General features: G+C 40.4%; 1 protein-coding gene across 2 annotated transcripts in view; it reads left to right on the plus strand.

The window, feature by feature from the left end:
* Positions 1-700: 700 nt before the first annotated feature.
* UNC5C (unc-5 netrin receptor C) overlaps positions 701-25,927 on the plus strand; it is a 388,870-nt gene continuing 363,643 nt past the window's right edge. For both annotated transcript variants that reach the window (XM_079773660.1, XM_079773661.1), the window contains exon 1: positions 701-1,174. In XM_079773660.1, coding sequence (XP_079629786.1) covers positions 1,051-1,174 — 124 coding nt within the window. In that variant the 5' untranslated portion in view covers positions 701-1,050. The remainder of the gene's footprint in view (positions 1,175-25,927) is intronic.

The raw sequence follows: 25,927 nt of genomic DNA on the forward strand, positions 1-25,927 counted from the left end.
CTGCAGCCGGTCGGGGCACTGCAAAAGCTTCCTGCCTTCTTCCCCGCCACGCAGGACTTCAGCTCCAGCCCGAGCCCGGCTTCATCAATCTCAAGACTGGAAGTGGTAGACCGAGTCCAGGCCCCGGGAGTCTGGCTCAGGCTTTGCTGGCTCCGTGGAGAAGCTGGCGGGCGGTGGGCTGGGCTCCACAAGACGCAGCCAAGTGGCTCGGGGCGCGCCGCTGCGCTCTCGGAGTCCGGTCTGGCGCCCCGCGGGAGGCAGGCGCGCTCCCACTCTCCGCAGCCGCCTCTTCCCGCAGGTCTCTCCCTCCCCGGCTGCCGCGGGGAAACCGACAGCCCGTCTCCACCTCCCGCACCGGGCGTGCATCCCCCCCGCAAGTCCTAGCTTACATAAGAAGGCCGGGCGCGCTCCCGCGCCGCTTACCCCCCAGTGGAGTTGGGCTGCGCCCTCCACGCCTCCTCGGCGAACGTCTCGGAGCATCCAGGCGCCCCACTCTGGGAGGTGACCCTCCCTGGCCGCACGGCAGCGGCAGTCGGGCCGTCTCCACGCGTCGTGAGAACACTGAGATTGGAGAGCGGAGCGCCTCACTGTGCCCAACTCTCTCTCCACTCCCTCCTCCTCCCAGTTCTCTCTTCCTCCTCCCCCTCCCCCTTCCCTCGCCCGCCGGTGCCGGAGAGTGTTCGGCGCGGGCGAGGGGACCCGGAGAGCAGTCGGGGCTGGGCGCGCGGTGGAGCTGCGGCTGCTCCTGCTGCTGGGGAGGAGCGCCGAGGTGGCCGCCCCGCGTCTCCCCGGACTTCCCCAGCGGGGGCAGAGCAGCCGTTCGCCGAGCCTCCAGTTAGAAGGCGCCGGGCAAGAGGGTCCTCCCAACTCCTCCTCGGCGTCTCCTCTCCACCCCCCTTGGCCCTTGCCCTTGGAGAAAGTGGAGTGTGCCTCTCGGTTATCATTATTTCTTCGGACTGCTTCGCGGGGCACGGATTCGGCTGCTGCCCAGTGGGGCTTTCCGCGGTTCGCGCGTCGGTGTGGTTCCCCGCTTGCCCACCTCGGTCGACGATGAGGAAAAGTCTGCGGGCGACAGCGGCCCGCTGCGGACTGGGACTGGGATACGTGCTGCCCATGCTGGTGCTACCTGCCCTGGCCCTGCTCAGCGCCAGCGGCACGGGCTCGGCCGCTCAAGGTAAGGGGGTTCGCCAGGCTCCAAGGCCACCTCCCTTCGCTTCTTCCTTCCCTCCTTCTCCCTCTCTTCCTCCCCAGTTCTCCGGGCTTCCTCAATGAGCCTCCGGTGCACTCCACGAGGCTCATTTAAATCACTTAAAATCCCGCTTTCCCAACTAGTCAAGAAGCTTTGGTGATTATGTTTAATTTGTCTTCCGAGATGGGCATGGATGGAGCAGGGACCCACGGGGTGTGGACATGCATCTGTCTCTGGGCATGCGGGCGCCTGGGGTGTCTTTTGCACTCCCTGCCCCACACGCACACGTTGTTGAATATTGTGCACGAGAGGTGTGGGCACTCTGGGTGTGCGTGCCGTGTGGCGTGCCTAGGGGCGCCCCGGTGCGCGGAGGCCCCCCGCGCTGGGCCACGTCTGGGGTTGCAGGATCTTCGGTGAGTCTCTGAGCGTGCCAGGCGCGGAAAGGCGCTCAGCCAAGGAAACGTGTCCATGAAGGCCGGGGACTCACAGCGCTGGTGCCCCTAGGCTGCTGCTCAGGGCGGCGTGGAGACACGTATCCCCCTCTGCCCACCCCCCCCCACCCCCCCAGACCCGCTCGACCCAGCCTGCTGCAGGCCAGGGGGTGCGCGCCTCCGCACCCACCGCCCCTCGGCGTCTCCCTCCCAGCTGGCGACGGAGAAACTTAGAACCTGTGAGCTCTGGGGAAACGGACTGCTCGCTCAAACCAAATCCGAAAGTCCCCGGGGTAACCGGCCGGTTTATAACTCTGACATTTTAATTTAACGCGTCTGAGCTTTAAAATAAATGTCCGGGGCCTTGGGCACCACTGGGAGAACAGCGGAGGGGAGTTGGCGGTGGGCAAGGGGGAGGGGAGGGAGGGGGCTGATCACCTAGCTCCCTCCTTGCCCCTGGAGTTTGCGTTGGTAGCGGCAGTTCCCAGCCTTCTGAGCCCAGGATGCCGCGTGGAAGAGAGACGGAGAGGAAAGAGCCCACGCTGCCCCCTCCGCGGTTTCTCTCGTGTCACCTGGGCTCCCAGCCTCCTGGCCAAGCAAAGCGCCAACCTGGGTCGTTTTGACTAGTTCTCGGATGGTCCGCTGGCTCTGAAGAGGCAGCTCAGCTTTTCCTCGGGGCGGCGGTGAGGTTGGGGGTGGGAATGGAGGAAGCTTGTGCAGCATTCGGAGATAATGCAGGCATCCCATCCTCTCGGTTACACATTTGAAACATCAGAGAGCAGAGAAGGTGCAGCGATAGCCTAACCGGCTGCTCGGACACTCTGGGGGGTCCCGACAGCAATCACTCTGTTCTGAGAGGGCGCTGGGGGCGAGGGCGTGGGAAGTCCAGGGCAGTGCTGAGCTTAGGCGGGCGAGGTCCGGGTAGCGAGGTGAGTGATTAGCGAGGCTTTGTGAATTAGCCATAGCTACTTCGGGAGTAAATTTTCCTGCTGCCGCCTTAAGTGGCCACGCTCATAAATCCTTTCCTCCTTGCCAGATGCCTCCCACCCCGAGGTTCTGCCCTGGTTTTCCTGTGCAAACTTCCAGAGCTCATCTGTCCATTGTACAAAGGAATCTCCATGGAGACTCCTATGAGCTTGTAGGTTTCTTGAAATTGGTTAAGAAGTTCTCAGAGTGTCAGCTAAGGGTGCTTAGAGGGGCTGTTTGGAAGTTTAAGTGGGCAACCTGATGAACAGTTGTGGAATCAACTGCGTGATTCCCTGTGGAATTCGCCTGCTGTTATTGGGTGCCCAAAGTCCTGGGGTGAGGGCTGGGAGAGGGACCTGGACCGTGAGAGAACTATTTGGAGAAAGGACAAGTTAAAGTCCCCAAGGATGCCAAGCAGGAGATCTGACATCCCTGCCCAGAGCTTACTACAGGCAAATTAAAAAGACTGCATAGGAAAAGGGATCGATAAAGATAAACTGGAGATGGTAAATGGATTACTATTGAAAGAAGAAAGAAGAGATGAAAATAAAAGATGCTCAGGATAGACAACTTTTGCCACTTGTGCTGTTTTTCTTCTTATAGACCAGAAGAGCCAGAGATTGAGAACTGAACCTGCTCTTCAGATCTTAAGTGGAAAAGTAAAATGTTTCCTATTGGATGTGTGTATTTCAGTACTGGTCTCCTCCATTTAGTTTATTTAGTTTTTTTTTTTTTCCCAGTTCCTGGTGAATAAACTGTGTTTGAATCTTGCGATCTTCGAAAGACATGATTTCACCTCTTTTATCTTTATTATCCTCCATGTTCGCTGATACCAGCTCCTCCTGCCTTGTCTGTTAGGTATCAAACATGTAGAAAGTGCCAAACTCTACTAGCAGCTATTATCAGCTGCTATCACCACCACTCTACTCCATCCCCCCAGCCTGCTTACTGTCAAAGCACCATGACAATGCCTTCCCAGAATCGGACTTTTATCATGGTCTTGTGGTCAGTTCTCCTTCTCCTTCTAATTTCTTGTCTTTTCTCGTCTTGGTGGACTACATGCTAGCGAAACACAAGATGTTGTTGTTCCCTGGAAGTATGATTTCCATGTGCTGGGCATTTAAGGATCAGAATGAACTATTTTATGAATGACAGTACATATGCAGTTATGATGAGAAAGTTAATTTAAGCATTTTACAATGTGGATGAGGTTTTTATTCTGTTCTTAGAGAAGTACTGGCAAATTAAAAGTTTTAGGAAATGTGTCTCTTCAGAGATAGCCAAGAAAACAACAGATGTTTAAGATGAAAAAGCATAGTGAGTGTTATTTGTGAGTGTACTGTGTTTTGTAACTGTGCTTTAAAGAAAGACAGCAGTCATTTTAAACAGGTCCTTGGGACATTCTCTAGGCTTTAGGCAACAACTTTCTCCTCTCCGGCTATGCCCTAATTGTTTCATTCAGGAATGCTGGGAACTCCTAGCTCTAGGGAATTTGTGGTGTTTCTGACTTTCAAGAATGAAAGATTTTAGTAGGAAAAGTGTGTGTGTGTGTGTGTGTGTGTGTGTGTGTGTGTGTGTGTGTGTGTGTTTGAATGGTGTGCCTCAGAATTAGTGTCCTGTTTCATAAATGCATTTTATTTCTGGACTATATACAGCATTGAAATTCTGCTTATCTAGCTCCAACTAGTGTTTCGAATGTTAACACCACCAAACTCAGGACAGAAAATTACTGAAGATTCTAATCATATTAGAATAATGCTCTACTGTCATAAACTGATTTATAATGTTTTTGATAAACAAGTAATATACTTCCCATAACATTGTAAAAATTGCTTTTGTGCATATATACATATTGGTATGGTACAATTGACATAAAAAAACACAACCTTGAATTTCATTACAATTATACTATATATTTTCCATTTTAGGAGCAGAGTAAATTCATAAATTCACATTTGGAATTTATAATAAAGAAAATTAGGCTAGCTTACCTTTGTGTAGACAAATAAGGTCATGCATTCTCACTTAGGGAATGCTTAAAAGGCTTCACAGTACAAACTTCTCAAGTACTTGCAAGGAGTAGGAATCATTATATTGTTCACATTTATTGACTCCTTGGTCTTTTGTGTTCCGGATACTGGGGATTCAGAGTTCAACAAGACAGGGTCCTCTAACATCTCCCCTTGCAGTCCTGATCAGAATCCATACTGATCTTTTTAAAGCAACCCCCAAGGACATGAACACGAATGAGGCATGAGCTCTACTAGGCAAACCCTCTTTGCTTATTTATAATTATTGTTGACACTTAAAAATAACTGTTCTCCAATGTGTGCTAAGTTCCCCAATTAGTGTGGACAGAACAGCTAGAGTGTGGTCTGTTCAGCCTTAACTGTGCCTAGCACTTTTCTGATTTAGGTCATGGCTTTGCTGGAGCAGCAGAGGGAGTCACTGGCAGAAGAAACACTAATGTTACAGGCTGCAGCCACTTCGGAAAGATAAAGGGGGGAAGTGTGGGGCAGGGACTAAGCCAGCACTCTTGCCTTCCGATTCTAGATTTCAGCCTACATCTTTTTCAGCCTGACTTTGTATTTGTGGCAGTTAAAAACAAACCTGCTCACGTTTCTTCACAAATAAAAAAACTTACCAGCTCATTTGGGTAGTGGTGGTATTCAAAGTCAAGTTCTTAACAAACAAGTATTGTACACTTAATCATGTCCCAGATTGTGTGCTGTTTGTTAGGGATGCAGAATTGAACGAGATAGTTTTTCAGCCTTTCAGAAAGACAGATTTATAAGCATATAGTGGAAATTCACATTCTGAAATATACCGTATTTTCTGGCGTATAAGACGACTTTTTAACACAGGAAAATCTTCTATATGCCCAGTCGTCTTATATGCCGGAAAATATGGTAACAGTGGGCACAGGTGTAGTACTTTCTGGACTCAAGCATCCAATGATAGTGAACATAGGTCAGGCTAGGGAATGGTGGTGGGGATTCTAAAATTTCTACACAGAGGAACTTGAGGGTGGCAGTTTGGTGGGAAGTTTGCATTGCAACTATCTTAAATCAAATCTTCCTTAGATTACATATATGTTTAGTCTGGTTTGGGGGAGGCAGTGGTGTGTGCCCATTCTGCCATATATCTTAGTGGTTACCACCTTCTCAAGATCCTGCCCCCACCCTGCCTCAGTGTTTGGCAATGAATGAGTTATTTAGTGTCCCTGTGCCTCAATGTCCTCTGATATAAAATGAGGATCATTACAAGTCATATTCGGATTGAATGAATTAATACACGCAAAGTATTTACAGCAGTATTCTTTGTCTTCCAACCGTGTAAACCATTGGCAAAGAAACCTAGAAGTTGAAGAAATTAAAGGTCAGTAATTTTGAACTCAGAGAGGGATGGCTGTAGCTGCTGCTTCCCCAAAAGCAGCACCGGGAGCCGTCTGAGGAGATGCTCCCAAGTGTATCGCTGCGAACTCCTGGGCAGTGCATGGAACCTTGAACAGCATGTGGAGCTCTCTCCTTTCATAGTCCCATTTCTTCCTTTCTGCTTTCTCTGCGAAAATTAACCCAATGCCAGTTCTAAAAATGCCATGTCAAGCCCTAGCAGGTTTGGCTCAGTGGATAGAGCGTCGGCCTGCGGACTGAAGGGTCCCAGGTTCGATTCTGGTCAAGATTCTGGTCAAGGGCGTGTACCTTGGTTGCGGGCACATCCCCAGTTGGGGGTGTGCATGAGGCAGCTGATAGATGTTTCTCTCATCAATGTTTCTAACTCTCTATCCCTCTCCCTTCCTCTCTGTAAAAACTCAATAAAATATATTTAAAAATAAATAAATAAAAGTGCCAGGTCAAGTCCCTGCCAGTTAGGTCCTGGCTACACACTCCACCCTTGACTTTCTTTCTTTACAATGAATATTGAAGGGGAAAAAAGACTTCCATACATAAATAAACACCTTTATTAAAAGAAAACACATGTCAAGTCCCATGTTTTCAGATAGGGTTTGGGGAAAACAGCCCTTTACAAAATGTCAGTAGGTTTTCTTAAAAAAAAAAAATGGATACAGGTGTACAGTCTGAAGAACATAATTGAATACATGTTATAACAACACAAACATATATAGAAAATTAGATTGATTTGAAGGCAAAGCATATTCACCAGGCCTTTTATATATTAAGATTATATTTGCAATAGAAAGTTTTAGTATCATAATTTAGAATAACATGAATAATCTAGATAGCATTTTTTGAATGTTTCACATTTAATTACTTCTACTTGGTTAGTGGTTATTGCTAATTTTTCACATTTGGTGCAAATTTTTTTGCCCAACTTTTATGATAAAACAAGATATTTGTTAGTTTGTTTTTTATGTTGGGACAAATCTTTCTCCTACAGTATTTTCATTCTGCTTTTAATGTCTGATTGCTTGGTGTGCTCTTACAGAGCCTGAACTTTCTCATTCTCTTTTTTTTAAACTATAATTTCTTAAAGCCATGTATGGACTCTTCTTGGACTTCATATTTTATTTGGATTTATAATTGCTTATGTATTTGTATAGGAAGGTACATGAATCTGAAGCCTTGGGTATTGCCCCAGTGGCACGTAGTTCAAGGACGTTTGAAATACAGCTCACAGAAACTCAGTGCTTTATTTCATGTAACTTTTTTTGAAGTGGAGTAAGTTTGGCTTGAGCACTGTTGCAATTCTACTATCTCTTTTATCCTAGTTCTTAAAAAGAAATCCAAAAAATTGAATAATTTATAGTTTCTCTTATTTTAAATATTTGTCATCTCCAATTTAGAGTTTTAAATAAAAAAAATTATAGTAATAACTATAAGCTATCAGGATCAGAGCTAGTAAGCTTTTTTATTCTTTCTAATTGATTAGAACTCTCAGAATTTCTGCCTTTTTACGAAAACCCAAAATATATTACGTTGCAAATATTTGGACTCTTTATAAACTAAATGTTGGAAAGTATTGTTCTATATTTGAGAAATTTAAAAAAAGTTTTGGGTTGAAGTTTAATATAGTTTCTAATTTTGACATTCCTGCCTCTAGAAAGTTGCTCCCTTAGGATTCTATATGAGGTTTTGAAATACACAGAAGATTGTATCTAGATTTTATAGTAACTTAAAACTTACTTCGCTTTCTACACGGAGTTGATAGTGTTAAAACAATTTCGACATTAATTAAATTGAAGTCATAATTTAAAAAGCAAACTATAGCTTTGAAAGTGCCAAATATGCAGATATTTGCCCTTATGTCAGTATACCTTTATTAGCCCTAAGCAGTGATTCAAAAGTGCTTGGTGTGGCAGAAGTGAAGTCTAACATCTGAAAACTCCAATCATTGGGGAATAGCCTCCTTTAATTAAATAACCAACCATATCTTTTGCCAATGTAGAAGGGCAATGTGAGAGTGACGGGAGCCAGGTGAGACTTCATTATATTGATGTGCCCGTTAGAGTTCTTATTTTAAATAGGAGGGCTCAATAGAATCATGCTAACAGATGATATTGATTAATCGAATTGAACTCCAGACTTACCAGTCTTATTTATTTAGAAATGTTGTGAGGATAGGGAGTTTTTAACCTTCATTAATCATTGTCATTTAGATCTTGTGGCTAGTTTCATTTCTCAGCAATTATGAGAGCCATAAAAATGCCTTAGGTAGATGAACATGTATTATCTCCTCTTCAAACTAAGGATGTTAAACAACAGAAACTCCCTTAGCACATTTAACAAGTTTATTGATGAATGCTAACATTTAGGAGTTTTAGTCAATGTCTTAATTGATTATTTAATCATGGACTGCCTGAACTCAACAATAATTTATTGTCTGCACTCTTTTTTGTTGTTGTTGTTCAAAAGAAAAACCTTGTATATGAACATTTTTTCTCAATAAAAAAAGGTTAGTACTTGCAGCCCAATTATAAGGGCATATATGTCCATGAATGGCAATGCAGGTGTTTTCTTTCAAAATTCAAGAAAATTGATGTTTATAATAATATAACATATAAAAGAGTAGTATAAAGAATATAATTTTTATAGAAAAATAATCATTTTAAATTAATTCATAATGTATACTCTATTAGACAATAGAAGTTTAGTGCAATATGATAGGGCATGTGGTATAATAATATTCACTTGTAATTATAGGCATAGTGAAATACATGCATGTATAAGATTAAAATTAAAGGGACCATTCTATTCTCTATGAATTCACAAATTTGTTACTTGTATTTAACTTGATATTTTATATAATTTTAATATCTTTTTGAAATTTCAAGAACCTAAAAAATCCTTTTAAGATCTAGGTGAAAGAATATCCTCTACCTTTTACAGGAACTAAAAGTGATAGTCAATAACAGAAGTTCTGTTGTTTTATTAAAAGTGTTTGTCAGAGACTTGTATTATCTCTAATCCATACCAAACCAAAAAAACAAACAAACAAAAAACCCCCACAAATTACTATCACAATAAAAACTTTGTGATTGGGAAGCTATAGTCAATAATGGCAATTTCACTTTGAACATTATGTCTGTGTGAAATTTGTTGACATTTGAATTTAGCTTTTGATAAAGGGAAAATGATATATTTTATCTTCCATTGACTAAAGAGTTTGCCAAATATGCACATCACAGCCACCAGTCGAAGTACACAGGTTTAGCAAGTAACAATCTAAAAGTCATTCTAAATAAAACAGTAATTATATTGCATGTCATTTTCTTTAGCAACTTTCCTTCTTTCTTCCGGATCTCCATATGATAATGAAAGAGTGTAAGCTATAAAATGTGTTATGGACCAAACCCAAGGATGCAAGGAGCCTAAGACATTTCCTTCCCAGCCACCAATGGCCATCACCAACACAGTATGCAGCTTGGTGGAAATCAGAAGCCCATTTTGGTAACCTCGCTCAGAAGCTGAGGAAAAACAGACATGTTCAACTCATTTATTTGTGCTATCCGGAAGAGAAACCTAAAACCAGTATTTCGTCATAATATTATCCAACAGGCCCTCTGACATGAAACTTTTATCTAAATAGAGTCTTCATCTGCACCTATCTCAATTAACAGAGCAAAAGACAGTATATAAAAGGCATATATTTGAAGAAAGTTACATTTGAATTATACTTGGACCTATTTGGGAAGGATGTGCTTGTTTGAGAAATCTAGACTTAAATCAGAGGTATGTTGATATAGAGTTAGAGTATATTCCTCTGAAATATATAATTAATCCTTTAGTTGTCATAATAGAATGCATTGCCAATTTCTGAGCTGCTCTGTTAAACATCCTATATGGTCAATATGCAAATTGACCATCACTCCAACACACAAGATGGCCGCCCCCATGTGGTCAAAGATAGCTGCTTCCATGTGGACACAAGATGGCTGCCACAAGATGGCTAGCAGGGGAGGGCAGTTGTGGACAATCAGGCCAGCAGGGGAGGGCAGTTGGGAGGGACTAGGCCTGCAAGGGAGGGCAGTTAAGGGTGACCAGGCCGGCAGGGGAGGGCAGTTAGGGGTGACCGGATCAGCAGGGGAGGGCAGTTAGGGGCAACCAGGCCTTCAGGGGAGGGCAGTTGGGAGGGACAAGGCCTGCAGGGGAGGGCAGTTGGGGATGACCAAACCTGTAGGGGAGGGCAGTTGAGAGGGATAAGGCCTGCTGCAGGGGAGGGCATTTGGGGGGGACCAGGCCTGTAGGGGAGGGCAGTTGGGGGTGACCAGGCCTGCAGGGGAGGACAGTTCAGGGTGACCAGGCCTGCAGGGGAGGACAGTTAGGGGCAATTGGGCCAGCAGGGGAGCAGTTAGGCATTGATTAGGCTGACAGGGGAGTGGTTAGAGGGTGATCAGGCTGGCAGGCAGAAGTAGTTAGGGACAATCAGGCAGGCAGGCAGGCAAGTGGTTGGGAGCCAGCAGTCCTGGATTTGAGAGGGATGTCCTACTGCCCGTTTAGGCCCAATCCCACCAAGGGGTCCCATATTGTAGAGGTGCAGGCTGGGCTGAGGGACAACCCCCCCATGACAAATTTTGTGCACCAGGCCTCTAGTTGTCATTAATAACAATACCAACATTGCATCTTAACTCTCACTCTTACATCAGAAATCGAATCACATTCTTTGTCCAGGGAAAGGTTTTAAGTGGAGTTTTATCTACTATTGCACACTTTTAAAAATGTTGCCAATATCTTTCTCTTATATACAGATTTATTTATTTTTGTTTATATTTACACATGCGTATATCTATATAGAATTAAAAGACCACAGTGAAGAAAGTTATGGTTTACTTACTATAACATGATGAAAAAAATAAAAGGATGACTAGGAAAAGTTTTAATGATAAGCATGTTTCCAGAGAGATGGGGGTAATCAGTTTATTGGATTTATTAGAAATGATGATCAGATGTAAGAGACACGTCATTTCTTATTGAATTAAATAACGGTGGAATTATTTCCTAGGAAGGTATTTCCAGGCAGTCTTAATGAAATGAAGAGTTATAAGGAGTGGACAAGTATAGTTCAATAATTCCTATGAGTATATATATATACTTGCACAAATTGTGTGTGTATGTGTGTGTCTGTGTAACCATTTTTATTTTAGAAATGAGAGCTCATTTTCAAATAAAATTGGCAATATCCTTAACAAAACAAAACAAACAAAATAGAACCTTTCAAGAAATGAAGACCAAACATTTTTACTTATAAAACGCATTCAAGAAGGTAGTCATTGAGTAGGAAATCAGATTTCATCAATGGGTCATGACTGAAAATCACACCCTACTTTTCTGCAAGAAGTGCCTCTTTCTCTTGCAGTCGCTAAGCCATTCTGTGCAGTGGAGATGCCTTTGCCGCCTTGGTGCAGTGGCTTATCTGATAGAATCACGTTTTCTCCTCTCCTCCAAGGACGGAGAGGGGATCTCCCTAATAACACCAGTCTATTACAGACCCCCGGAGGACTTCTGCTGTTTTCCTACAGAATGGACTAAATTTGTTGACCCCAGGAGAACTTGCACACATGCACAGGTAAAATCCTTCAGGGGCGAGCAGGACTCCCTGTCAGGGTGATCCCAGGAAACAGGATTTCCCTTGTATGTACCCCTCAGGAGGTGACCTCCTCTGTGGGCTGAGAAGGAAAGGCCCCTATGTTGTTCTTCCTGAATTCTGTGATAGTTTGTTTCAACTTATTAATCAAGTGGAGTTACACTCCCAGGCTGGGGGACATTTGGTTTTCTTGGACTCCCTCAAAGGCTGGATAGGTTTCTCCTATGCATTGAAAGCTTTATTTAATTGAGCAAAAAATGAAGTTAGTTGAGAGGGAAAGAAGTCGTTACTATTGAAAGAATATACAGAACTTCACTCCAGACAGAGGGATAATATGCTTCCTTGTTGAATTTAATATTGTATTGGAATGCAAGGTAATGTCTAAATATTTACAAGACACATCAATGTGAAAATATATATTAATAAGTACCACGTGTCCACATCACTTGGCATTTCTGAACTAGGATTTTAAAAGATGCAAATGCATTCTAAGGCTCAGTAAGAATTGTTTTGTATGTTCTTTTGCGTTTCCTACATTCATGGATGACACTGGGTTTTCATAGCAAAATGAGTAGTACTCTGCAAAGCCCAGCAAAGTAAGTAATAATGCCTCACAAAGTTTTGTGATCACAAGTCTAAATGCTAATGAGGGAGGTTGCCTGTTAAATGCTGAATGCAAGGTTAAGAAGAGGGTCTTCAAGATAACAGTGGATTCCAGAGTCCTTGAGTTTGTTTTCCATTCAGTGACAGTCACTAAATTAGGGAAAGGAATGTTCAAACAACACACTTGAGGAAAAGTGATTTTTATAGGAAGGAGCCATTTCTGCTAATAGCCAGTAACTGCACGTAACCCCACTGACATTAAAAGTCCATTAGCTAAGCCCAGTTTAAATAGCAGCTGATGCAGTGTCAGCTAAATGTACGTAGGAATTTTTTCCTATCATTCAGTAATAGCAGTTCTGTAATTTCTTCTAAAACTACATACATTAAGTGAAACAAATGTCATCCGATAGTAGTGGCAGGCTGCTACTAAACAGGCAGAGATTGGTGATGAAACAAAAGAAACAGTCTATATAACAAGGAGATAATGAGTGGTAACGATGGTTTAAAAGGGAGTCTTTGAGAAGAATCATATGGGGGAGCTTAAGCTGGTGTTCAGAGAGAGTTGTTTTCCTAGGGACACATAGTCATGTGCACGACTTTGAGATATTCACTTAAAGTGAACAGATATTTTACTATTAGCCTCAGCGTTTACTTTTTCAGTGCAATTTGAAACAACAGGAAGTCCCTTCCTTAGGCACTGCTATGTATATAAATAGTTGTGTGTAAAGGGTGGGAGACACAAGCTATTGAGAAAAGTGAAAACAGAGGTACAATTTCATATGTGTTCATATTTTTTTGAAAGTATAAGGATGTATTAGTACTGCCTGCAATGATATAAAAGGTGGAAATGTCCACCATTACGATCGTTTTTTATCTTTGAATATCTTTTACTTTCCTTTTAAAAAAAAAAAAAAAAAAGCAAAATATTTTTATTGATTCCAGAGAGGAAGAGTAAGGGAGAGAGAGATGGAAACATCAACGATGGGAATCATTGACCGGCTGCCTCCAGCACGCCCCCTACTGGGGATGTGCCCGCAACCCAGGCATGTGCCCTTGACCAGAACCGAACCTGGGACCCTTCAGTCCACAAGCCGACGCTCTATCCAGCTAGGGCTTTAATTTCCATTTTAATCATCTGAAAGACAAACACTTTTACTGCAAATATATGTTAGATTCCAAGAATTATTTTTTTGTCTTTTTAAATTTCATTTTATTTTTCCATCATGATTTATCCCCTCTGCTGTGGAAGTTGAAGAAGAATTCTTTAATAAGTCACCTTGAAGAATTCCCTATGACAGTGTTGTGTAACTCTGAGACCATTGTAGAGACACAGTGAGGGTTGCTCAGGAATCTGATGTGTGAGATGAGAACAGGGCAGTAATTAATCAACGGCTGCCATGCTCACCCCACTGTAAAGTATCATGAGAACCTCCCTGTCCAACCCCCACCCCTCATTATCAGACCATTAGTGAAGGCCTGGACAGGCAACAATGGGGAGTCCCGCTTAAGCTTCTGACCCCAGTCACTTGGGCATAAGCTTTGTGTACAGTTTCACAATCACACTTTCTAGTTCTCAGAATTATTCATCATTTCTAACCTGAGTACTATTTATAAGTCTGAAACATCACATCATTGATTTATTTACTTGTTTGTTTATTTATATTTTAAAATTAAGTCAATTTTTTTATTATGTTAAAAAAACCTCACATAACCATGTATTGCTTAAAAGGAGAAAAATGAAAATAAATAAATAAAAAGAAGAAAAGGACTACTATTTAATCATAATGGGGTGGCAAAAGCTTCCCTTTTATGTTCACAGATTTTCATACAAATGTTTCTTAATAAAATCAAGAAGTACTCTTTGGTGTTGTTAACTGTTTTAATTCAATTCAGGCCACTGTGAAGGTTTGTTTGGAATGAATTGGAAGCTTAGATGGACAGAGTTTATGCAATTACATTTCTAACCAAAATCCCGTTTACTAACTTATTATATGAGGGACTTGATGAATAATCTCATCTTTAATATGTAACTCAAACATTAATAACAGATGGAAATATGTCTCAGTTCAACCAGTGGGCTTTGATTTTTAATTCTAAACCAACTTTATTTTTTCCCCAGATTAAAACATCTGTTAAAAGTGACTATTTTCCATATGTTTTCCCTTTTCTATTGCATAAAACTTAATTCTATTACAACATGAAAAAAGAATGTCTTTGTATTTTGCCCCACAATAAATTAGTACACATCTATGAACTAGTATGATGAAATTGAATTATGTTGAAAATAACAAGATAATGCTAGACTGATTGAAATAGGACAATTATTACATTAGAGTTTGGAATAGGTTTTAGAAAAACTTACCCTGAAATATTAACATACTGTTACTTTCTTGGATAACTTTACAAGTGTATCTATTTTTTTGTATGAAGAATTATATTTCTTTAAAAATTAAGTTAATACAATATATCATGTAGTTTGGTTCAATTAAAATGTTTATGCTTAGAAAAATTTTCCTAAAATAATATATAATAATATCCATTTCATAGTGGGATTATCATGACTATTTAGAATAGTGAATGGTTTTAGGTTTCTTTTACTTTTTTAGAGAGAAGAAGGGGTGGGAAGAGAGAGAGTGAGAGGGAAAGAGAGAGAGAGAAACATTGATTTGTTGTTCCACTTATTTATGCATTCATTAGTCTGTTGTATTTGCCCTGATCAAGGATCGAATTGGAAAATTTGTCATATCTGGATGATGCACTAACCAACTGAGCTATCCTGCCAGTACCTTTCATTTTTTATTTTTGGAAGTTTAACATTTCCCTTTTCTTGACTGTTACGGAAGTAAAAATATATTAGATGTATGTATGCATGCAGATCTGATCATTTTTTTCTGTGCCAGATTTTGAATCTAGAATATATTCTGTTAAAAGTAGTACCTAATAAATGTCAATGGAAAAATCAGTTTATACTTTTCTCCACTATATTTTGGCTATACTCATAAAGACAAATATAAGTTAAAAGAATAGAAAAAACAATTAGCAAATTATTTACTTTTTGTTAATATTTAAATTCTTTCTAGAGGAATAGAGACAAATTCCTTAACTTATATCAGGAAATTTTAACACACTTAAGCATTTACTGATTCTAGGATAGACACAAAATTTATTAAACTGCTATTTCCAAGCAAGACCAGCATTGTTACATGTATAAGGGCCATATTATAATGTAGGCAAAAAGGGAAATTAGCTACCAAACTGTTAAATATATATGTTGTGACTGACATGTACTGCATTTAATAAAGTATTTTTCTAATGGATTAGTTTATGAACAAACTGTGCTGGACTCTATAGCTTTGCATTGGCTCACATGCATTATTTATGATATATAAAAATGAAAAGGGGAAAATATTCAAAGATCATAGTTCTGCTTGAAAAATGTTTTCCAACGTATATTTATAAAATGAAAGTGTATCATTGCTCAAATAACAACTTTATTTTGAAAAAAAAAAAAACGGGCATAGAAAATGCTTTTAGCTGCAAACAATATTCAGTGTTATAAATTTCAGTTCACTGTAACATCACATAATCAATCCTTTTTGTCCTTTTGTTCTTTAAAATGTTTCATTGTAAATTTAAAAATTAGACAAAACATAACATTTTCTCTCAAAATGTGTCAACGTAATAGAAGGACATAACCCCAAACATTTGTAACCCAAAATAATACAATAGATGCTTATTTATTTAATTACTACATTTATTACATTCTTTAGCCAACAGAATGTAGTAGATGCAGTAACTAAATAAACAAGGATAACTCACTTACCGCACCAAAATAATACCCAGACAGGAAACACTTTTAATTGGCCCATTGAACACTGACTCCTTTGTAATTTTCTTTGTCTAAAAAGCAAGTTTAACACTCTTTAAGGTTTTAACTCCAACCCTCCTCCCCCCGCTCCTCAAGTGCAGCGCTGTAGGAAATATCCCACTCTTTAAAGGCAAAATTAATAAGAACTCTGGAATCAGCAGTGTGGTTTAGTCCCTACATAATTATAAAACCTCTTATCTTTATAGGATCTTATTCTGTTTAAAGAACCCAACAGAAGCAACTTAGAATGATTTTGATGATTGATTAAACTGCTTATTTGGGGTTTTATGCTGTGTATAACATTTGGTTTGTAGTAGTTTTCTTTTGAAGATTTCCAAAGGGGGAAAAAACAACCACAACCACTAAAAAGATGAGACTATTTATAACCCCTTCTTCTAGGCTGTACCTGTTTTTTTCTTTCTTCTTGTTTTTGTTTTAATAAAGATAAGCTTCTTAAAACTTCAATTTTTTTCCTGGACATTGAACTGTCTGATACAGTCCTGTTGTGTGATTACTGAGGGTTTTGTGTGTTTTTCATTGATACGAACAATATTTATTTGTGCCAGAATGAATGTTTATTGCTTCGTATTTTCTTGAGGAGGGAGGGGAGCAATTTTAGAAAGCCACGCTGTTCAAACAAACAAAAAATTAAATTCTTTCATAGTCTCACATAATTATGTTTGCAACATTTAAACATATTCAACCCTTTAATGACATTCTCTTAGAAAAGGTGACCTATGTTACCTAGATATGTTTCAAATATGTCCATTTCTCCCAGATGGATCTCTGAAGAAGGTTCTTCCTGCTTCCTGCCTGGCCCCCAACTCTGTCCTCCACAGAAGAGGATCTGCCAGGCAAACCCTCACGGATGACATCAGTAGAGCTCTTTTGCTTAAAACCCTTTGATGTCTCTCTCTTTGCATCTAGAATCAGATCTAACTTTGTTAACTTGGCTTTCTGAGTCAACAGCCAACGTGGCTGACAGTGATATTTGTTCTCAGTCCTTAATTCCATTCCTTGACTCGGTGTGGGTATAGTCTCCTCAGTCCGGGGCACCTCCACCAGATCTCACATAGGGTGCTCCAGTGCAGCCTTCGGCGGGGACGTGCTTCAGGGTTTCCGGCCAGCTGTTAGTGAGTGAGCATGGCGGCCTACCCCTTTGCTGTGAACCAGTGTTCCTTCCTCACGTTCCATCCCTCCCTGCTGGCTGCCTTCCATCCCGTCCTTGTGATTGAGTTTGCGCCTTCATTCCTTCATAGGACTACCTTTGCCACGCAGTGGGGATACTCTTTTCTCTTCCCTCTGTCCCCAGCCAGCATGCAGGATGAGGAGGGCAGGAACCATGTTCATCGTAGTATCTCTAGAACAGGACGTGACAAGCTGCTTGACACACACAGTCAGCCTGTAATGTAGATCTTTTGAGTGATGTTGGATGAATGCATATTGTGTTCATGCATAAACAACATATCTTCCAGGGACTTGGGACTTGTCACGGCGGTGGTGGGGTTAGTGAGAACTTTCCAGGTTCTCTTCTGCACCCTTTTTTGAGAGCTCCTGGACAGAGTGAGCTGAATAGGAAGTTGTAGGCGGACCATGAAGAAAGTCTCAGGAATGAAAGTTCACTGTCCCTTACCTCTCCTTCAGAAATCCACTTCAGATGGTCTACCCTGTAATTTGGGGCTATTAAGTAATGAAGACCTGGGATTCTTTTGCAGTTGAAGGATATGAAGCTCAGACAATTGATGGGTAAGCAATATGGGCACAGTTGGACTCTAACTAGTTTGGTCAAGTTGCCTAAACACAGAATCAAGAGTTTAAAAGGTCTCCAAGTCAAACCAGTACCCTTTGACAGTCCTCAGAGAACCTTTTCTGTTTTCAGGTGTAGAATTCTAGCATGTAATAGTGCTAAAATAAACTGAGTTTCTACTGGTGGATGAAATTTTGTTTTATATAGATTATTCTTACATCCAAAATTGCTCTATAGAGTACTTCTTCTTATTTCTCTCCACTATAAACAAGCCTCTGGCAGGGTATGTGTCTTAGTCTATTCAGGCTGTTAGAACAAAATATCACAGACTAGGTAACTTAAAAACAACATACATTTATTTCTCATAGTTCTGGAGGCTGGGAGTCAGAAAGCGAGGCACCAGCATGGTCATGTGGGTAAGGGCCCCCTTCCTGGAACACAGACAGCCCCTTCTCTCTCTGGTAGGGGCAAGGGATCTCTATGGGATCTCTTTTACAAGAACACTAATCCCATTGATCAAGGCTCCACCCTAATGGCCTAAGACTCTCCCAAAGTCCCCATCTCCTAATAGCATCATATTTGGGCATTAGGTTTTCAACATATGAATTTGGGGACACAAGCATTTTCACCTTTTTCTAAAAGAAATGAAATATCATCAAAATACAAGGTCTATTTTAAGAATACACTTAGCTAAGTTGTTCTGAATATAAGGTTGGGGGCAGGAGTTTGTGATGGCGGGGACAGAGTAACCCAGAGTCAAGAACAATACATCTATTTGGAGCACATGTTAAACTCAGCTGTTCCCCTATAATTGACCATTGTCAGAAATATCATTTTTGCTAAGACCACAGCCTATGTTATCTTCGGGCAGGATAGTTTGTTGTTGTTGTTTTAGACTAGGAAATAGATAGTGAAATGCATCATTACAAAGCATTATTGAAGCAGATATTTTCATCGGTACTTTCAAGGTGACCAAAATAAGTTATGGATTATGCTACACTGCCAGCAAAGAGGAAATTATAACAAGTAACTGCTTCTTTTTTGTTAAGACTTCAGTAAACACAGACCCAGCTTGCCCTGAATAATTACCACAGAGAGCTACGCAGTGGTCTTTAACTGGTAGTTGTTTGTAATCATGCAGCCTGCACATTGCCTTGACATAAAGCAGAGGAAGTGGTTAGGACACAGACCTGTAATTATGGGCAGCAGGTGCCCATAATGGAATGCCAGAGAGATGTTTAAAGGGGCAAATATTACTTTGGGAAAGACTTCAAGACCTGTGTATACCAACAAACATCAAAATAAAAACTGGCTTGAGAGCAGTACTAAAAGAATATTTCTTTGGAAACAGAAGAAAATGTAATAAATTCCCTTTATGCACATTAACCACATTCTGCACATGCCTAAACATTGTCAAGGAATGAAGTCCGAAACAAGACGCGACTCCATTTTTAGAAAAGGTGATTTAGCAACATTAGATAATTTCTAGTTCTTAAAAGGTGTATTGATTGTGTAATCAACAGCTTTGCTCTTTATTTTAATGAGTATCACATGAACAAATTGAATGAATGGAAAACTTAGTTTTTTTCTAAAATGAATTTTCATGGCTTCAAAGGACACCAAATCATTGATTTTATTATCGCATATGACCAAAAGTTTTGATTTCAATTACATAAGTATTCTCTGTTATAACTTTTAAGTTGAAGAAGGAAAACAAAACAAACCCTGTATTTAATGGAACCCAAAACTTTCATACACATTTTAAATTTTACTAATTTACTGCATATTAATTTATTAGGTATTTGTTCATTGTTGCATAAAATTTCACCCTTCAGTGATACCATTTTTCAATTTTCCACCTTTTTCTAAAAGAATTAAATATCATCATCTTTTCTAAGTGGTACAGAGAAAGAATAATGATCTATAAAGTGTATACAATAAAAACTTCTAATCAAGTTATAAAAGAAATGTTAAACATGGATTTACAAAATACAAAGTCTACTTTAAGAATACACTTAGCTAAGTTGTTTTGATAGCACACTATTATTTTAATACTAGAGGCCCAGTGCACGAATTTGTGCATAGGTGGGGTCCCGCTGGCTGCCTCAATCAGGGCCATCAGGCCGGGCCAGCTGCGGGGAGGGGACACAGGAGGTTGGCCGCTGGCCCCACTGCCGATTGGGGTAATGAACTCCTTTACCTTTTTCTTCTGTGAAGCTCTTTATCTGGCCTTCAATTCTAAATGAGCTTTGCTGGGTAGAGAAGGGCGTGGCAAGAAATATTCAAAGTGATGAAAAGCAAGGACCTGCAGCCAGGGTGACCTTCCTTTTGAAAAGATGGGGCTGCTCCTGGCCAGGGGTTTAGCCTCCATGAAACCCAGGTCAGTCTTTGCATCGGGCAAGTGGAATCGCTGAGGCCTATTTGAGAGTTGCCAAGGCCGGGAGCCTGATCTCAGAACAGTTAAAAACACGTTCATGAAGGGATGTTATAGGTTCTCATAAAAAAGCCCACACATGTCTGTGTGACACCTACAGGGTTGCTTTAACACCGAAGCCTCCATCCGCAAGCCCACCTGCCTCCAGGAGCTGGGGGGAGGTTGAAAGTGGCCGGTGCCAGGCGACCTGGCAGGTGTCAGCAGTTTGGCCGTCTGAGTCCTGGGCTTGGGGAGACGTACTCTGACATCACCACCGCAGAGGATTTGACAGCATCGGCAGCGGCTTCAGAGCTTGTTGCTATTTTGTTTTATTTTTATCTCCTTTTCCCTTTAAACCTCTCCAGGTTGCATGTGTCAGGGAGAGGAGCAGCCGTTGCAGCCTCCTGGGTGGAGAGCAGGCCTTCGATCTGGGTTCACACCCAGCTGGACAGAGTCCTGTTTAGAAACACGTGTGGGTCTTGCATTATTTGTGCCATTACCGATAGAGAGGGTTTCAGATTCCCGCATGTAAATATGCTTCCTGCGTATCCACGAGGGCAGGAGGCCGAGCGCAGCCACAGGCACAGCCGCAGCTCTTCACTCACTCACAGCCCTCCCTCCGTCCAAGGGCGGCGAGGCAGGCACTTGGCACACGGAGGGGACCGGGGATCAGGGTCGGGTGGCAAACGCAGAACACGGCCCTGCTCTTCCCAGGCCTTCTGTCTCATCCTGATCTTCCCGCTCCGGGTCTGTAGCGTCTTCCTCTTGAGGCTGAGTCAGGCGTCTGCGGGACATGATGTTTATCACACACTGTTTCTCTGTGTGGGTGGTCAGCACAGGGTGTTCCTGAACCAGGCTTCCTTCGGCATTGTGGTGGTGGGTGGGGGGGGAGGGCAGCATGAAGGTGGGAACACAACCTGTGCAGACTCCTTGCTGAGCGCCTTCTGTATACCTTCTGTATACCTGGCGGCATCTCCCCTCAGAAGGGTGCCAACAGCTCCGTCGCATGCTCCTTGTGTCCGAGACCAGCAGGTTGGGCGTGGGGGGGCGATCAGGGGTAGGGCTGCCAGCAGTCGGGCCATGGGAGGTGGGCCGGGGGCTGATCTGGGTGGATCGGGTTGGTTGGCTGCTGCAGTGGCGTCATAGCCACTGGTCGTCCCAGTCGTTCTGTTCATTCCTCAATAAAGGTCACTGGGCTTTTATATATATAGATTTTTCTTTCACCTTAATGTATACACCAAAGGCTGGGGTTTACATTAACTTACAGGAAATGCTATTATATGAGGCATAGACAGACTAAAGCAAAAATCAACAAAACGAAAATGTAATTGCCTGGGTAGTCTTTTAAAATGGATAATTTTAAAATGGATCATTTTCTTTTTCTTTCTTTTCCAAGTAAGCATTACACTTTGGCTGTTTTTATGTCGTGGGATGAATGAACCTCATGAACTGGAACACCTTCTAATGGAGAGAGGATTTGTGCTGAATCTGTATGACCCCATTCATTCTCAGATGTGCTTAGCACGTATTTTGGGGAATATTTGTTTTCCTGCCTAATTCTAACCATATATTTATTACTATGAAAACAAGTGGAGAAGTCAGTCATCCACCGTTCTTGCCAGAAATTGCTTTAGCTCCCACAGTAGTTGTATGTCAAGATCTTGCCCTACTTAAAAGGAAGACGTAAGATTTATTCTGGAAATTTACCAGGACAGACCAGCCTTCAAACATGCTAAGGAAAAGATCTCTGTAGATAAATTTAAATAAACTTAAGTCAAGCTTGACACATTATGCTTAAGATAGCTCCATCTACAAATACATATGTAAGTTGTAGAGGGTCTCAGTCTTTCTTCAAAGTGGACACCAAATATGGAAGAGAGATTCAAGAATTATCCAAAAAAACACATGGGTAAGAAGAGGTGGGGATAATATATGTATTATTTGTAATTATCAGCATATTTTGACATTGGACAGTTGGGATTCTTTTGCTTCAGATTGTCAACAAATTAAACCATGCCTCATATAAGGCCGGCAATTTATACAGGTGAACCAAGCACCCAAGTAGTTGTGCGCATTCTCACTAGCGAAATTTTAAAAATTTACATGGAGGAGAGAGGTGTGATTGGAATTGGTAGCTGTGAAAGTTAGAATATATTTCTCATCATTTTAATATGTAGTATATCCTCTCAAACCACAGTTCGGTTTAACTTTTGTGATGGGAAAATAATTTGGTACAGCTGAGGTCAGTTCAATTCAGGAAGTATTAATTTCTGAATCCCATAGAGATAAATGAGGTAGAATAGTGTAGCTTCTTGTGCCTGTCTGTAAAAACCTTAAAATCATGTGAGGAAGATGAAATATTGCAGATACAATATATAAAACTTCAAGATGGGAAATTGACATACAAATAAATAAAAATATTTTGAAAGAGATTAAAGGAGAAGTCAATGTGATCTGGGGCTAGAACTTTTGGCAGGAACACACTCTTCAGCCAATTTTGAGGAAGGTATAAAGTACTGCAATCACTTAACTTAAAGGCCACTGTAATTGTTTTGTGATAGCTGGGCAAGATTCTATTCTCTCTTCACCTCTTCCCATTTTCTCCACCTTTCCACTTTGAGAGCAGTTCTGCCCTCCGGCTTTCTCCTATGAACACCTCTTGTCTTTGCCTTGAAGTGAGGCGGTACAGAGACCTGGTCTCTGATTTCTTCCGTCGCTCTTTGCCTTTGCTCTCCCAGGGCTACGTTCCGCTGGATGAGTGCAAAATGAGTCTCCAATCCAAATTTAGCTGTTTTATTACATACGCTGTAGCTAAGCTACTTTAGGCCAGACATTACCGCATCTGTCAGCAACAGTTTGAGTTTTTCAAGTTGTACAGGTTTGTTGTCTCCTTTTAAATACAGTTTTACATGTTTTAAAACTTATTTGGATTTTGAGTAATGGTCTCCTTAGTGGTCTGATGTTTGCAAAATGATGTCAGTGTTTGAAGGTAGAGGATTGCTGTGTTAGATATTTCCCCCTTCTCTCTAAAGGATGTATGAAGGGGAGGGAGGACCTGTTGCATGAATCTCCATGGGTGGGAAAGTGGATAGAGTTAAGCATAAGAACCCTGTAGAACTACTTCAAAGTCAATGGTAAACATTTCTATAATTAACTGAAATTATTCAGGTCATTTTAAATTGTAAGGGTTGAGGGATATATATGGATAATTCTGAAACTTAGATTCTAATTTCAAAACATAGGAATGTTTTGCCTAACATTGTTCACAAATGTTGGAAAAGATAGAAAGATAGTTGATAGATAATTACTTTTAGATTTGAAAGTGTAATAATTTTTAGAGCTGTAGTGCTCTTACTTCTTACTTTCCCTTTAGTAAAGGCTTTTTAAATGTTTCTTATGCCTTTTGTCATTTGGAGAAACTAAGAGTATTGCTAGGGTAAACAGTATCTGGGATGCCAATGAATATTTCTGAAGCTCTGGTATTTTCCAGGTTCAGAAATGTGAACATAACAATGTGGGAAGAATATGGGAAAAGAGTGTGACGTGATTTTGCAGTTTAGTGTCACCGCCATGCACCTGGTAGGATCTTATTAAAAGTTCCTGAACTCATTGTATTCAAACATACATATAAAGAAACTTTATATTTTAGATTAATAAGAAAATCACTCTGCATTCTCTCAAATGAAGTATTGATAATTTTTAACAAATGCTATGTTTCTCATTTGACCCACTAATCATAAGTCTATGAATAAAAATTTTATTTTTCCTAAAATATTTGAAAATAGTAATCTAAAATCAACCAAAGAACTTATATGCATATATGCATAACCCATGGACACAGACAAAAGTAGGGTGTAGGGCTGGGGAGGGGACAGGAGTGGGAGGGAGGGGCATCAATGGGAAAAAAGGGGACATCTGTATTACTTTCAACAATAGAAATAAATTTAAAAAATAATAATAATAAATAAAAATAATCATGAATGCTTTATTATGTTAAATGTATATATACAAAAATATATATTAATATTGATAACTCTATAGACCAGTGATTTTCAACCCTATGGCACACACAAACTAATTACTAAAATTCTGCTGCACACCAAATACCTATTTTTTGCCAATATGACAATAAAATTAGGTAAAATTTTGATTCATTCACACCAGATGGCTATTGTTGTGCTAGCTGTTGCAATTTTTTCATTTGACAGTATAAGGGAAAATAGGTCAGTGCTACTGATTAAATAGTCAGGTATTGCATGTTCTAAAAATTCTTGCAGCATGCCAGTGTGCTATGACATACTGTTGGAAATCTCTGCTATAGACTGCAAAGTTGAAGACCATGAAGTTACAGAGGCTGAGAACTACTCCAATATTTCAAATCTTAAGGTTGCAAAGCTTAACAAATAACAATCTGGACTAAAGAATATATATTTTTAAAAATTGAACATTATTAACTCAGTGGTAATACTAATCAGAAGCCCCAGATTTCAGTCATATACCGCTGTGATTAAAAGTGAGTTAACTATTATTTCTCAATAAATACTATTTATTAAGTAATTAGTATAAAACTGTAAAAGGCAAGAAAAAATATGACAAGTAGTGTAAAATTTGGGAAATACTGATATATGTTGTATATTAATGTGTGTTTTATTATTGGTTACTAAAATATTTAGAATTGAAATTGACCACATTGCTTAAGTTGAATTTAGTCAATCTTTGTAATTTTATTTTATTTATTTGAATTTATTTGTAGAGTTCTTATATTGATTTTTAATATTGTCACTTGACTCAAAACTTTACCCTAAAAAAGCTATGATGCCATGCTTTTTAGGATATCACAAAGACATGTTTTGGTTCCTATTATTGCTTTCTTCAGTGCTACATTTTTTTTTCAAAAAATTTAAAATTGAACTCTTAGCTACTTTTATTCAAGAGGGAATTAATGCAATAGTTATTCTTTTGGGGTTTTACTATTGGTTTGTAATGTTGGTAATATAACTACCTTAGGATCATTTCCAATCCACGTGAGTGGTTTCAGAGACCCTCAACATAGGGCAAAATTGACTTATTTTGAGAATATTATTTCAACTTTGAAAATGAGAGGCTCATTTAGGGCCTATATTCAACTTCGTTTTTAACTTGAATACATTTATTATACAGTGTTTGGAATATTGTTCTATTATGATTATTTAAATAGTTTGGGCTTTAGATTGTCAGACAGAAAGGTAAACCTTCATAGTTATTGCAAGTAATAGATTTGTTCTAATATTACTAGTTTAGTTACTTTAAATTATTTCTGACCATTCTTTATTAAAACTTGTTTTTCATTACCTAACTAACCTAAATTTAACCTTAACTTGACTATTGTGTAGAAATATATTTATTTGTATGGCAAACATTTTTTAGTGCATTTTTAAAAGCAAGTATAATTGGATCACTGAACCTACATATCTGTCTGCAGTGTGTTGAATGGACAACTTGATGCATTATAGTGACCTAGAGGTAGGGAGACCACATAATTATTGCTCAAATTAGGTCATGTTTGTGAGTGAAAAGGAAAGCTATTAAAGATTATTCCTGGACAACAAGCATAAACTGGGATTGTCCTGGAGAAATGGGGTGAATAATCACCCTACCAGGAAACTAACTGCAAAATCCTGCAATGCCT

This window comes from Cnephaeus nilssonii (assembly GCF_951640355.1).
Source record: "Cnephaeus nilssonii genome assembly, chromosome: 1".
NCBI classification, from domain to species: Eukaryota; Metazoa; Chordata; class Mammalia; order Chiroptera; family Vespertilionidae; genus Cnephaeus; species Cnephaeus nilssonii.